Source organism: Melanerpes formicivorus, unplaced genomic scaffold (genome assembly GCF_026170545.1).
Source record: "Melanerpes formicivorus ecotype bairdi unplaced genomic scaffold, bMelFor1.0.p_v2 SCAF_7, whole genome shotgun sequence".
Classification (NCBI taxonomy): domain Eukaryota; kingdom Metazoa; phylum Chordata; class Aves; order Piciformes; family Picidae; genus Melanerpes; species Melanerpes formicivorus.
The window spans coordinates 6,453,168-6,468,708 of NW_027142359.1; the positions used below are offsets into that span (position 1 = coordinate 6,453,168).

Consider the following 15,541-nt stretch of genomic DNA (forward strand, 5'->3'; position numbering starts at 1 on the left):
TTGATCGCTGGGCAGAGGCCAATGGGATGAGGTTCAGCAAAGGCCTTGTGCTGGGTTCTGTGCTTCAGTCACAACCACCCCACACCAAGCTGCAGGCTTGAGGAAGAGTGGCTGGAAACTGACTGGCTGGACACTCAGCAGCAGAAAATGACCTGGGGATACTGGTCAACAGCTGCCCGAGTATGAGCCACTGTGTGCCCAGGCTGCCATGAAGACCAACAGCAACCTAGCCTGGATCAGCAAGAGTGTGAACCAGCAGGAGCAGGGAAGTGATTGTCCTGTACTGAGTACTGGTGATGCCACACCTTGAGTACTGGGTTCAGCTTTGGGCCCCTCACTCACACCGGTGAAGGGTCTGGGGAACAGGTCTGGTGAGGAGCAGCTGAGGGAACTGGGGTTGTTCAGCGTGGAGAAAAAGTGGCTGAGGGGAGACGTTCTGGCTCTGCAACTCCCTGAAAGGGGGTTGGGGAAAGGTGGGGGTTGCTCTCTTCTCCCAAGGAACAAGTAATAGAACAAGAGGAAATGGGCCTCAAGTTGCACCAGGGGAGGTTTTGGTTGGACGTGAGGAACAATTTCTTCCTTAAAAGGGTTATCAAGCACTGGCCCAGGCTGCCCAGGGCAGTGGTGGAGTCCCCAGCCCTGGAGAGGGGCGAGAGCCGCGTAGATGTGGTGCTGAGGGCCGTGGTTTGGTGGTTGGGCTCAGGGACTTCAGAGGTCTTTTCAAAACTGAACGCTTCTGCGACTATGGGAAAATGGCGGGAGCGGCAGAGCGCTCGAGCCCTTCCCTGGAACCTGCCTCCACCTTCCTGTGGGGGTGAAATTGCCCCTCTGACCCCACACACCCCGAGGCGGTTCGCAGCCTGAGGCCGTTACAGGCACCACCCAGCTCCGCTCGAGTTTCCTCCGCTCCCCTCCGCCGTCCTTCTCCTCTCGGATTCGTGCCCCTTTCACCGCCTTTGTGCGGCACCGGGCGGGGGTCGGGAAGCCTCTGGGCGGGAGGCCGAGCCCGCTGCCTCTTCACGGGGCTCCGCAGCGTCCTGCTTCCGCACCCTTCATCGCGCCGGGAAGGGCCAGGGAAAGGGCGTTCGGGGCGGGCCGGGGGCGGGCAGCGCGGCGGCGCCTGGCGTGGTTCCCCGGGCCCCGCCGTGCCGTGCCCCGCGGCTTCCCCGCCGCCTGCCCGCCCACCGCCGCGGCTCCCCCCCGCTCGGGCGCTCTGCAAGATGGCGGCAGCAGCCGAGTGCGGAGCGGAGCTGCCCGCGGGCTCACCGCGGGGGACTCGGCAGCCGCTGCCGCCACTGGACCCCGAGGAGGTGGCGAAGCGATTGGCGAGCACCCGCCAGGAGCTGAGCAACAGGCGCAAGATCCTGCTGAGGAACCTGCCAGCCGAGAGCAGCAGCCAGGTACGGCCGTCGCCTCTTCGCCGCCGGCCGGCGGCATGGCGCGATCCCGCCGGCGCCTCGGGCGGGCCGTGCCCCGGGGGTCGGGGTGGGAGCGCCCGGTGCCACCGTGCAGCCGCTTCCCAGGGCGGTGCGGAGCTGCCCGGTGGCCAGCTTTTGCCCTCGTACCCGCGGGAGTTCGTGGGTTGCAGCTTCTGTTCCCTTCCTCTCTCCCACGGTAGGGCTCGGGTTTCTCTTCCCGACGCCTTCTTTGGCTTTGTTACCGCCGGTACCGCTGTACCCGCCGAGAACGGCTCCGGTTTGTCTTCCCCGCGGCGGGAGTGCCGCCCTTACCCGCGGAGAGCGACGCCGGGCTCGGCGGTTGCTTCGTGCTGGTGCCCAACGGTGGGAGCCAGCCCCGGGGCCGGGCCCCAGCCCTCAGGGGGTGAGGGAGCAGCCCTCGTCCCAGAGCAATCCTGGGGGTCGGTGAGGGGCAGTGAGGTCGTTCATCATGGTGTGCAAAGGAGCCGGGCTAATGAGTGTGCTAATTGCAGTTGTGTGACAGCGCCTGAAGTGAAGGAGCGGCCGGCTGTGGCCCGTTAGCGGTACTGGAGTGGTGACACCTGTGTCCTCGCCGTGCCCACAGGTCGAGCGGCTTTGCAGTCCTGCGGCACCTCCAATTCCTCTGTGAAAGCAAAGCTAAAATCCTCCAAACCCGGGTTATTATTTTCCTGGGGTGAGCAGTGCATAGTCAGTGAAAGCGATTTTCCACAATCTCATGGTGGTTTAGGAAAATTCCACTCAAATTAGTGCAAAACGCAGGAAAAGATCAGTGAACTCTTAAACCTAATGCATCTGAGTCACATTCTGAGGTGATTTAGTTGCCTAGGCACTTTACCAGCTCCAAGTAATCATCTTGATGCACAAGTGTAGAAAAACGGTAATTACGGTTTTTGTTCTGAACCTCTCCTTGTGTCTCTTCCCCTCTCCTTCTAAAGCACAGTCACTTTTATTACCTGTGGGTAAGTGCAGCACGCGAAGATGAGCGTTTTCTCCTCCTGTAAAAAGGCACCATTCATTTCAGAGTGAATCTTTCAGCGATCGGTGTAATTGGATCCAGAGTGCCCAGCCTGCTTGCCGGGGTGCTTCTTGGTGCTTTGTTCTCACCTCTGTGGTGCCTTTCAATCCGTTTGGCCAGGCTGTCGTGTGACTGTAGCTTGTGAAGAGTTTTCTAGCTGACAGTTTGCTATCATCCTGCATGAGCAGAGCCTTACCTCTATTTATAGCAACCTAATGACCTAATCAATAGCAAATTTACACGTTGGAAACCCCTGCTAATCTTCCATCGCCTGTTGAAGAAGCCATCACACGTTGGCTGTGTTGACAGAGAGGGCTTACCGGAGTGTCACAAGGTGCTTGCTTTGGATAGCCACAACAGGGTCACTTTGTCTGACACTCCAACAGCTGTGTTTCTTGCTCCTGTTGCATGCAGCAGGTACTTGATGAATTCACAAAGCACTTCTCTCCTCTGTGGAAGCCAAGAAGTTAGGTGTTGCTTGGTGAGGCAGAGTGCTACAGGGAAAAACACCAGTGTGAAGGTTCACCTTGGTAGCCATACAGTTTGGAAGTTTGCCATTTTCTTTTCAGGATGTATAAGTAGGACTTAGATGCCTATTTCTCTATGTAAGGTTCTGTTCACCTGTTACTAGGATCGAACAGTTCCACCATGTACAGATCCTGAAATATGGTTTCAGAAGATGGCATTTTAGTTTTTAACATCGAGGAATTCCTGTTGGCTTGTCAAGGCCAACTAAGAAGAGTTGTGGAGGAGAATTTTCTGTCCTGGAGCATTTTCAGAAAGGAGAAGTATGTTTGTGGTCAGACACGTTAAGTATACCTGTGTATTTGGCTGTTGGGCATTTCCAGAAATTACCATGAAACACAATGTTTCTAATTGAGGAGTGGCTGAGGGAACTGGAGTTGTTCAGCCTAGAGAAAAGGAGGCTTGGGGGAGACCTTCAGTCTTTCTGCAGTTCCCTGAAGTGAGCTGGGGGTCAGTCTCTTCCTCAAGGAACAAGTGATAGAAGAAGAGGAAATTATCCCAAGTTGCACCAGGGAAGCTTTAGGTTGGGCATTAGGAAAACTTTCTTTATGTCAAGGCCTAGCCCAGGCTGCCTAGGGAAGTGGTTAAATCCCTGTTCCTGGAGCTATAAAAAAGTCATGTAGTTGTGCTAAGGGAGGTGGTTTAGCAGTAGCCTTGGTAGTGTTTGGATTGATAGTTGGACTTGATGATCTTAAAGGTCTCTTCTAACCAAAATAATTCTATGACTCTGTAAATTTCAAATTAGCACCTTTAGTAAACATTGTGTAGAGGTGTTTTTTTCTGCCTGTTTCTTCATGAGATGCTTGGCTAGTGAAGTAAAATCAGATAAACTATTGATAACCTGGCCAGTTCACTCACCATCAAGAAGGAGATTAGCATTGTTAAAGCACAGCAAAGTCTTCCAGAATAGGCTTTCTTAAATGTAATTATTCATCCCTGAGGTCCCTTCCAACTCCTAACTTCCTGTGATCTCTAGTCATTGAGGTGTTGGTATGTGAAGAGTGAGTCCAGGATTTACCATACCAGTCTTCAAATGTCAAGCACTCCTGCTGGTATAGATTGGTGAGATGTTCAGTTTTATCTGAAGGTTCATCATCTCCAAAATGAATGCAGAACTCCACTTGGGAGAAAAAAAGAAAAGAGAAATTAGGTAATGAGCATTTTCCTCTGCCAGTTGTAGCTATATATTCACTTTTAAAATTTATGATTGTACTTGTAATCTCTGCTACCTTTGGAGTTCCACCTGCATTAAACTGAATTTAAAAAAAAAGATAAATTACTCTTATGGCCACAGAAGAAATGCATCTTAGCTATGAAGTTTCTGAACCAGACGGTACCACAGCCTTGTAGTCTTAGAAACCAAACAAACAGATAGAACTTTAAGTGTCAGAAGTGTTCAGCACTTCAGGTGCAGGGTGGCTGTTAAGGGGCAAAGGTTGCCCATCTTTGAATCTTGACAAGTGGGACTTCTCTCAAAAGGCCTTTGGCAATGTCTGTGTTCCTGAGGAATAAACCAGGTTGGAAGAGACCTTCAAGATCATCAAGTCCAACCCACCTAAACAACTAACCCATGGCACCAAGCACCCCATCAAGTCTCCTCCTGAACACCTCCAATGATGGTGAGTCCACCACCTCCCCGGGCAGCCCATTCCAATGGGCAGTCACTCTCTCTGTATGGAACTTCTTCATGACATACAGCCTAAACCTCCCCTGGCTCAGCCTGAGACTGTATCCACTTGTTCTGGTACTGGCTGCCTGGGAGAAGAGACCAACCTCTGCCTGTCTACAACCTCCCTTCAGGTAGTTGTAGAGAGCGATAAGGTCACCCCTGAGTCTTCTCTCCAGGCTAAGCAGCCCCTGCTCCCTCAGCCTCTCCTCATAGGGCTTGTGTTCCAAACCCCTCACCAGCTTCATTCCCTTCTCTGGACACGCTCCAGCAAGTCAACATCCTTCCTAAACTGAGGGCCCCAGAACTGGACACAGTACTCGAGGTGTGGCCTAACCAGTGCAGTGTACAGGGTCAGAATGACCTCCCTGCTCCTGCTGGCCACACTGTTCTTGATGCAGGCCAGGATGCTATTGGCCCTCTTGGCTGCCTGGGCACACTGCTGGCTCATGTTCAGCCTACCATCAACCAGTACCCCCAGGTCCCTCTCTACCTGGCTTCTCTCCAGCCACTCTGACCCCAGCCTGTAGCACTGCATGGGGTTGCTGTGGCCAATGTGCAGAACCCGGCACTTGGATGTGTTAAATCTCATGGCGTTGGATTCTGCCCATCTGTCCAGCCTGTTGAGGTCCCTCTGCAGAGCCTCTCTACCCTCCAGCAGATCAACTCCTGCCCCCAGCTTGGTGTTGTCAGCAAATTTACTGATGATGGACTCAATGCCCTCATCCAGATCATCAATAAAGATGTTAAAGAGGATGAGGCCCAGCACTGATCCTTGGGGCACACCACCAGTGACTGGCCGCCAGCTGGATGTGGCACCATTCACCACCACTCTCTGGGCTCGGCTCTCCAGCCAGTTCCTAACCCAATGCAGTGTGCTCCTGTCCAAGCCATGGGCTGTCAGAGCTTGGCCAGGATTTTGCTATGGGGGACAGTGTCAAAGGCCTTGCTGAGGTCCAGGTAGACTACATCATCCAGAGCCTGTTTTCAGGAGGAAGGATGGCCTGAATAAAGCACTTAGCAGTCTGTTGTGCCAAGTAAGTCATCATTCCCTTATGAGCTTTTTTTTTTGTCATTGCGTGTCAGTGTGAAACAAATCCGAAGTGGGAACAAATCAACTCGAAGATTCTTTTTGTATTGAGCTTTAGAGCAATTTCCTCAAGCAGTTGTCTTACTACAGCCATGGAGAAAGGTTTTTTTCTGACAAACCTGCAGTCAACATTTTGTTAGTGCCTTCACTGTTCTTGAAGGCAAAGCCTCCATTTAGTTTTCAGTTGGCAGGTCAAATGATTTTGTGCTGACCTGTCCCCACACAATCTTCCAGCATTACTAGATAGTTCCCCATATTCATCCTCATCTGATTGCTCCAGCACAGTGCCTGAGCTGTGCACGTTATGAAAATGTCTGGTATAATAATCACCTAAAAATGGCCATCAGCTGTTGCTGCGACCACCTTAAATCATAAGACACCATTGTGTCCGTACTGATAAATTTTTGTTACTTTTTACGTTGCTGAACCCATAAAATTAGATAGAAACACACTTGTTACTACTCTTGTTCCTGTGGGTTGGCTCCCTGTTACGGCTAAACCAGATCAACTCCTATCTCCTCTCTACGTGGTCTTACTGCTTTGAAGCTCTGGGTGAGCTGTGGTCTGGTAACACACCATGCACTGAGAATACAGGACCCCTAGGCCTTATTCTGAATGTACTGCAGTTGTTGAGGTGAGATTGTCCTTGAAAGGAGAATTCAGTACCAAGTGTACATGAAGGGTCACAACTTGCCTTGTTCTTCCGTGGAGCTTCACTGCTTGCATCAAGAATGTGTATGCCAGCCTTCAGGTACAGGGTGTGCTCTCCAAAGCAACGATCTTTTCTCCTCTTGCAGCCTGTGGACAACACACTCCTCTGACTTGTAATTCGTGCAAGAGCAGGGAAATGTCACCTGTTCTTCCCAGAGTAATCATTTTATGGCTTCATTAGGATGCAGGGCCATAAGCAGGATCCAAGGGATCCCATCAGGGCAGTGATATGTGATGTTTTACAGTCAGACAGGCAAGATCGTCCCATTTGGGGTCTGTTCTTGTTAGCATTAATATCCCTCTGATACAGTTCTGTGGTAAGACTGATGGTTGTGTCAAGAATCTTTGCAAAGAGATTGTCCTAGTTTCACTGGGATAGAATCATAGAATGAATCTCTCTTCAGGAAAGCTGTTAGAGAAGATTGCAACACCTGATTCAGTGAGAACAAAGTTGGGAAGACAACTTGTTTTCATTTGGGGCTGGCCATGCTGTGTGTGGGTCTCCATAGTGATCAAAGTCTTCAGAAGTTTTGAGTCAGCCAGATGCAGCTGACCCAAGCTGGCCAGCAGAAGTATTCCATACCATAAACATCCAGCTCACTATAAATTAGAGAGTTTACTGGGGACAGCCTTTTCTCCTAATGGCCGCCATCCCTGGAGGGTCTTGCCTGTCATCCTGCTCCCTAGGCCAATTTCCTGTTTGCCTGCTTTTACTGGAGCTGTGGTACTCAGAGTGCTTGACATCCAGCATTCAGTGCTGGGAGCAGCTTGCCAACACTGCATGGGCTGAGTGTAACCTTGTGTAGCTGCTAGTAGTATTAATATTAGTTTGGGTTTTTTTAATTATAATTTTATTAAATTGGTTTCCATTTCAACCTCTGGGTGTCCTTTCCTTCTCCTGATTTCCCCTTCCTGGGGTGGGCACTGAGTGATAGAGCAACTGACTAAATGAAGATAGAGATTTAAAGGTAAGCTTGGTTGTAGTTGCTCATTTTGTTCTGGTCACTGCTTGACAATGACTTAGCACTGTCTTGGTTGGACATCTCTTGTGATGGCCTTGTGTGTGCACATCTGCCTGAGCTGTCTTCTCTGATCAATCAGCTAATCCTTTTCAATAGCAAGGAACAGTCATGCTGTTTGATGTGAAGGTTCAAAGGCATTTATCAGGAATTGAAGGTCTTGGGAGCTGCACCGAGTGCTCTGGGAGGCAGGAGGACTTCTCTGGGCAGAGGAAACAATAACCTCTTCTCTTCTTGACTGCTAAAGAGATGCCAAGAACATGAGGACAACCAATGTGAGTGAAGCTACACATTACTAGACAGGAAGTTTTATTTTGCTGGAGTATTGTATGACAAGTCAGCCTCTGTTTATTTTGGGTTTGTAATTCCCCCTATGGATTAGAAGAATTGATTTTGAGTGCCCCAGGTCTTTGTTTTTTTCACTGTTAATGGTTCCTTATTTATGTCTGATTAACTTCCATGGGAGCAGAGGCTCATAACTCGGATGACATCAACAGTCTGGTACCATGACATACCACTTTGTATCCAGGGAGTTGCTGTTAGGAAGAATACATCTTGAATTGTCCTACTCTGGCTACAAGAAGGACATTGAAGTGCTGGAGTGTGTCCAGAGAATGGGAGCGAAGCTGGTGAAGAGTCTGGAAGACAGGGTTGGTGAGGAGCAGCTGAGGGAACTGGGGTTGTTCAGCCTGGAGAAAAGGAAGCTGAGGGGACACCTGGCTCCCTACAGTTCCCTGAAAGGGGGTTGGAGCCAGGTTGGGGTTGGTCTCTTCTGCCAAGTAACAAGTGGTAGGACAAGGAGAAACAACCTCAAGTTGTGCCAGGGAAGATTTAGATTGGACATCAGAAGAAATTTCTTCACTGAAAGGGTTCTCAAAGACTGGAACAGGCTGCCCAAGGAGGTAGCTGAATCCCCATCCCTGGAAGATGCCAAGATGTGGTGCTGAGGCACATGGTTTAGACTTGGTAGAGTTAAATAATGGTTGGACTTGATGATCTTAAAGGTCTTTTCCAACCTAAGTGATGATTCTGTGCTTATCTTCCTTGTTAATCATTACCAAGATCTGTAGTAAAATCTCCACTCTTCACAGCTCAGATGAGCTGCCCAGCAATGGCTGTTCACTTGTGGATTCTCCCCTCATGCAGCTAAGGAGCTGGTGCTGTGGGAGATGCCTTTGCTTTCAACCAGTTAGGGTTTTTTCCCTGTGCTTGATTGTCTTTAAATGCCACCATATTGTCCTCACATTTCTGCTTTTCTTCTTGAACATCTGAGGCCAGAGAATAAATGTTACAGAGGGACGTTCTACTTTAATGTAGGACGTGAGCTAAAATAGGGCTGATTAATTATTTTAATACCCTGCACTTCTTTGGCATGACAGAATCTAAAGAAAGATGAAACATTTGAGTGTCGATAAGAAACTGGTGCAGTCCACCCAGGACAGGGATTCATTTTGTCTTCTGGGACCTGATGTACCCATCCATTTTTTCCCCCGCTGGTGTCTGTTCCCCATCAAAAGACAAATCACTACTTAGCATGATGCTATTTCTGGTGGGGTTGTGTGTTGGGTTTTTTTTCTTCTTTTTCCTTCTTTCTTTCTCCTTGGATTAGCCACAATTTTTCCTTGTTCCTTTTTGATGGAAAGCCTTTAATGAACTGTGATGATTTGAGGAAGTGCTCTCTCCCCATCTGTTGTATGCCAGACGTTTAAGTAGAAGGGGCCTTTGTGTCCTCTGTCACACTGACTGAACATGAAAGGCATACTTGCTGGAGAGTGAGGAGCCTTAGGATGTGCGTGCTTTTTGGTTTCCTTTATTGCTTTTCTTTTGATTTGTGCTCTTGCTCTCTCATGTTACCTCTTCTATGGCTTTTTTTCATCTTCCATTTAGCTTGCAAGCAGCCCAGTATACCCAAGATGATGAAATTCATTTCCAGTCCCATAGTGTTCCTCTTACTAACACACTAACACGTTTCTGGAAGATCATCCCACATCCATCATAAGTGTATTGAGAAACTTATTCTTCTATCTTAACATTTTCTTTGGGGGCTGTGATCTTCCAAAACCGAGTCAATTCTCAACCCAAAAGGTTCACCCCAAAGGCAGTTTACTAGTTGATTTTATTGCAAGTTTCATAGTTTGTGACTGTTCGTGGAAGTGAATCATAGATTGTGCTGAGCAAAACCTTTAGGGCACACCTCAGTGCTCAATGCCTGGGCAAGTGGACATAAACTATACATCTTAAATCTGATCCTACAACCATTGTTCACCTGAGAGCTTTCTTTAGTGCAACAGTGAAAAAAGAACTTGAGAAATTATCAAAGATCACAGAACTGTTCTGGTTGGAAGAGGCCTTTAGGATCATTGAGTCTAACCTTCAACCTGAGACCACCATGGCCATTAAACCATCTCCTGAGGAGAGAACATACTATAGTCTAAAATCTTACTTGTTAGGAATGAGGGAGGGTTTACCTGGCAGTTGATGCCCAGATGGTGAAAACTTGAGAACCTTCTACCTGTGTAGTCATCAGTAAGTAAGCAATGTTTAAAATTGCATTTTACATTGGTCCTTGTGCTTTGTAACCCGACCCTCTTGTTGGTGCTGTCTTCTCCACTTCTTGCTCTCCAACGGCCTTTGGGATTTTCCCTCAGTAACAGATTGTTACTTTAAACCTTGTTGGTGTTCTCTTGCTTATTACCTCTTCAGGCAGTTAATGTAGACCTTTAGCTGCTTCCCAAGAGCCAAGTTACAGACCAGGCTTGTACAGTGTTTATATTGGAAACACCACCAAAGCTTACTGTAGAAATGTGAGCAGGCACCATTATAACTGGTAAATATTTTTGTTGCCAGAATAACACATGCCAGTTTTACATCTAGAGAGAAAGATACTTGGGGTTAGGGTGCTGTAGACTTTATATATATATGGTGTGTTCTAAGTGATCACAGAATCACAGACCATTAGAGCTTGGAAGGGACCTCCACAGATCTTTGAGTCCAACCCCCCTGACAAAGCAGGATAACCTAGGGTAGTCTGCACAGGAATGCATCCAGGTGGGTTTTGAATGTGTCCAGAGAAGGAGACTCCACAACCTCTGTGGGCAGCCTTTTCCAGTGCTCCATCACCCTCACTGTAAAGAAGTGAAGGCTCCTGGAAGAACTTAGGACAGCTTTTCAGTGGCTGAAGGGGTCCTACAAAAAAGCAGGGAAGGAACTTTTTACTTGGGATTGTTGTGACGGGACAAAAGGGAATGGATTGAAGCTGGAAGAGGGGAGATTTAGACCGGGGATTAGGAAGAAATTCTTTACAGTGAAGGTGGTAAGACACTGGAACAGGTTACCCAAGGAGGTTGTGGATACCCCCCCTCCCTGGAGGTGTTCAAGGCCAGGTTGAAGGAGGCCTTGAGCATCCTGGTCTAGTGGAAGGTGTCCCTGCCCATGGCAGGGATTCAGAACTAGGAGATCTTTAAGGTCCCTTCCAACCCAAACCATTCTATGACTCCTGGTGTATTTATTTTCTTGCACTATGAGATCCTGTTTATGAAGAGCTTGATTTTATTAGAAATGGTACATTGAGCTTTACTGATTTGATAAAATAGAACAAATATGCTTGTTAATGACCTCTTTCTTGTTCGCATTTAGAACAAATGGGGTGATGAAGCATGAAGACAGAACTCCTCTAAGGAAGGAATTCTTTGCATCTGAGAAGTTAAAATTTTAAATTGATAGTATGTGGTAAAACCTCATGTTGCCAGTTTTGCTACCCGAGATAAGGCAGGTCTGGCCAAAAACATGAGGAACAATTTCTTCCTCAAAAGGGTTGTCAAGCCCTGGAACAGGCTGCCCAGGGCAGTGGTAGAGTCCCCATCCCTGGAGGGTCTGAAAGGCTGTGTAGATGTGTTGACCTGGGAATGCTGGGTTCATGGTTGTGTTAAAAATATATTCAGACTGTCTTTACTAGTGATTTCTCTTAAATTCATAGAATCATAGAATTGCCAAGGCTTGAAGGGACCTCAAGGATCATCCAGTTTCAACCCCCCTGCCATGGGCAGGGACACCTCACAGTAGATCAGCTTGCTCAGAGCCCCATTCAGCCTAGCCTTAAAAACCTCCAGGGATGAGGCTTCTACCACCTCCCTGGGCAACCTGTTCCAGTGTCTCATCACCCTCAAGGTGAAGAACTTCTTCTTAACATCCCATCTGAATCTACCCTCTAGTCCTATCACTATCTGACATCCTAAAACGTCCCTTGCCAGCTTTCATGTAGGTCCCTGTCTGATACTGGAAGGCCACAATAAGGTCTCCTCAAAGCCTTCTCCTCTTCAGACTGAATAGCCCCAATTCTCTCAGTCTGTCTGCAAATGCCTTTTAATGTAATTGGTTTTATTGTTTTTCTGCTGATTGTAAAGTAGGAACTGATTGTTTCCTAGTTAAGATTTTTGTTTTTCCTGATGTTATTAACTAGCTTTCAGTGTCTGCTTGTAAGAACTTTGAAGGTTTAAGAGGCTGTGTGGTAGCTTAGCATAACTGGTTACATTTCTGGTCTAAGATACTTAGAGCTGCTGGTATGGCCCACATTTTTATGCAACTGCCACTCAGAGCAAGCTTTCTCCTCCATTCTCTCTCCTCCTCTACGTTTCTGTGGTACTTACCATCCTTGCTTTGACCGGGAATGTGTTCCCCAGGAGCTGCCTGACCAGGATCTTGCTCAGGTACAAAGACACCTTAGTGCCCAAGAGTTGGTGTTGAATTTTATGTCTGGCTCAGGAGCCAACTAGGAGTTGATCCAAGGAGTGCAATAATTAAAGGCCAAGACAGGTACCACTACAAACAGTGTTTGTGTTGGAAACTTCGTGGGAACCATGACTTGCTGTATGGCTGCCAGATAACTTTGCTTACAAATTTTTGTTGTCAAAATATGATAATCTAGCCTGACATCGAGTGCTGGGCACTCATGGCAGGTAGACCTTCATGTTAGTGCATGTTGCCATTTTGTTTAGGCTTCATAAGATTGTTGTTGTGATCAGCAGTCACTTTTTTTAGCCTAGTAGGTTCATTCATTTCTAAGAGGAAAAAATCCTTTAGGAGAAGGTTTGTAAATGTTATATGGAAAAAGTGGTAAGAGTGGCCAGCCTTGGTCAACAGACAGTTTGGATATGTGAGTGAAGTGGTGGCACTAGGGATAGCAGCCACAGCTTGCCTGTGGAACTGTCACTGGGTTTATTTCCCCCAGAGATGAGTGCTGGGCCCCATCCTGTTCCATATCTTTACTGACGATCTGGATGAGGAGATTGAGTCCATCATCAGTAAATGTGCAGATGACACCTAGCTGGGGGCAGGAGTTGATCTGTTAGAGGGTAGGAGAGCTCTGCAGAGGAACCTTGACAGGCTGGACAGATAGGCAGAGTCCAACGGCATGAGCTTTAACACATCCAAGTGCCAGGTTCTGCACATTGGCCACAACAACCCCATGCAGTGCTACAGGCTGGGGTCAGAGTGGCTGGAGAGCGGCCAGGCAGAGAGGGACCTGGGGGTACTGGTTGATAGTAGGCTGAACATGAGCCTGAAGTGTGCCCAGGCAGCCAAGAGGGCTAATGGCATCCTGGCCTGGATCAGGAATAGTGTGGCCAGCAGGAGCAGGGAAGTCATTGTGCCCCTGTACACTGCACTGGTTAGGCCACACCTTGAGTCCTGTGTCCAGTTCTGGGCCCCTCAGTTTAGGAAGGAGGTTGACTTGCTGGAATGTGTCCAGAGAAGGGCAACAAAGCTGGTGAGGGGTTTGGAACACAAGCCCCATGAGGAGAGGCTGAGGGAGCTGGGGTTGCTTAGCCTGGAGAAGAGGAGATTCAGGGGAGACCTTCTTGCTCTCTACAACTACCTGAAGGGGGGTTGTAGCCATGTGGGGGTTAGTGTCTTCTCCCAGGCAACCAGCACCAGAACAAGAAGACACAGTCTTAAGCTGTACCAGGGAAGGTTTAGGCTGGATGTTAGGAGGAAACTCTTCACAGAAAGAGAGATTTGCTATTGGAATGGGCTGCCTGGGGAGGTGGTGGAGTCACCATCACTGGAGGTGTTTAAGAGGAGACTGGATGAGGCGCTTGGTGCTATGGTTTAGTTGATTAGATGGTGTTGGGTGACTTGATGATCTCTAAGGTCTATTCTATTCTATTCTATTCTATTCTATTCTATTCTATTCTATTCTATTCCTCCTGCTTTGCTAAAACTGGGACAGAATTGTAGAAGGATATAGGTAGGAATGGAACCTTTAAAGGTCATCTTGTCCATCCCCCCCTGCAGTCAGCAGGGACATCTGCAACTAGAACAGGTTGCTCAGAGCCCCAAACAACCTGACCTGGAATCATTTCAGGGATGTGGCTTGTACCACCTCTCTGGGCAACCTGAGACAGTGTGTCTCACCCCCATCAGTGTACAAAATTTCTTCTTAGGTCTAGTCTAACTCTTTTAGTTTCAAACCATCACCTCTTGTCCTGTCACAACAGGCCCTGCTAAAAAGTCTGTCCCCAGTTTTCTGATCAGCCCTTTTAAGCCCTGAAAAGCCACCAGGCTCAACACCACCAGCTCTCTCAGCCTGGCCTCACAGAGCTTCCAGCCCTCCCATTGCTGTGGCCTCCTCTGGCCCTGCTCCAGCAGGTCCAAGTTTCACCTGTCCTGAGGACTCCAGAGTTGGACCCAGGACTGCAGGTGGAGTCTCAGCAGAGCAGAGGGGCAGAATCCCCTCCCTGCTGTGGTAGGAGATGGCAGCAGCTCTGTTGCCTTTCTCTCATGGCTGCCCAGTAGAAGGTTGTGTCAAGGCTGACCCAGGGAATGCAAAAGGTTTTCCTGTCACAGGGCATGGGCAGGGGTTGGTAGCTCCTTTGTGGGTGTGTGCAGTGGTGTGTAGTGGTGGCAGTGAGTTCTGCCATGGTGACTGTGCTGGTGTAGCTGGGCTGGGGTGGAGGGACAGACTCCCTGGGTCATGAGCCAATAGGCTGCCAGGAGATGGGGAGCAGACAGTGAAGTATGGCTGTTTGTTTCAGCTGTGCTCAGGGAGACAGCCCTGTGCTTACATTCATTGCCACACCAGGGAATAGACCTGACTTGAAGGACCTGCCTCTCATCCAGAGTAAATACTCCATCCTGGCCCAAATACTGAGTGACTGCTCACACCAAGGAGACAACTCCATTCAGTGCTGTTAGAGCACAATGCTTGGTGGTGTTCAGCAGAATCTGGTTAGGAACCATGGGTAAAAAGTTCTTGTGGCTTTCCCTGACAGCTCTGCTTGAGCTGCTGGGAATAGAGCCTGTCAATAACATTACAGTGGTGACAGAGTTTGTTCTTTTCTGACACACCTAAGTGTTGAAAGATGTTGAAGCTCAGAAGTGCCTGAGTTCAGAAACCAGTTTAGTAATTCTGGAAATGTGAAGAATTTTAGTCTGATATTTACAGATCTGTTTCATTTGAAGGAGGACACACCTGCTTCAGAGCCAGCATGGCCTATTTTAGTTTTGTTAGTTGTCACAATTATGTGGAAAACTCTTTCACTAAAATGCTGCAGAAACCCAGTTCCACAGGTAAAGGCCTCAGTCATGCCATGGGGAGCAGAAGCAGCTGCCCCTTCCTAGAAGAGCCTGTTGAACAAACCTGGCAAAGTTGTGAAATTTGGTTCCTTTCCACCTGGGGATGAACTGCACCAGTACAGATTAGGGCTTGACCTGCTGGACAGCAGCTCTGTGGAGAAACACCTCGGAGTCCTGGTGGACAATGTTATCCATGGGACAGCAATGTGGCCTTTGTGGCCAAGAAGGCCAATGGTCTCTTTGGGTGTAATGAGAAGAGTGTGACCAGCAGATCAAGGGAAGTTCTCCTCCCCTCTACTCTGCCCTAGTGAGGTCACATCTGGAGTCCTGTGTCCTGTTCTGGTCTCCCCAGTTCAAGGGGGACAGAGATACACTAGAGAATGTCCAATGGAGGGCTATGAGGGTGATGAAGGGACTGGAATGTTTGTATGATAAGGAAAGGCTGAGAGACCTGAGGCTGTTTAGCCTGGACAATAGCAGCCTGAGAGGGGATCTTCTTAATGT

The 15,541-nt window shown here is 48.5% G+C and overlaps 1 protein-coding gene across 6 annotated transcripts in view; it reads left to right on the forward strand.

Moving 5' to 3' along the window:
* Nucleotides 1–1,217: 1,217 nt before the first annotated feature.
* The window catches only part of RAVER2 (ribonucleoprotein, PTB binding 2), a 46,363-nt gene continuing 32,039 nt past the window's right edge, over nt 1,218–15,541 (forward strand). For all 6 annotated transcript variants that reach the window (XM_068140824.1, XM_068140823.1, XM_068140828.1 and 3 more), the window contains exon 1: nt 1,218–1,400. In XM_068140824.1, the coding sequence (XP_067996925.1) occupies nt 1,221–1,400 (180 nt within the window). In that variant the 5' untranslated portion in view covers nt 1,218–1,220. The remainder of the gene's footprint in view (nt 1,401–15,541) is intronic.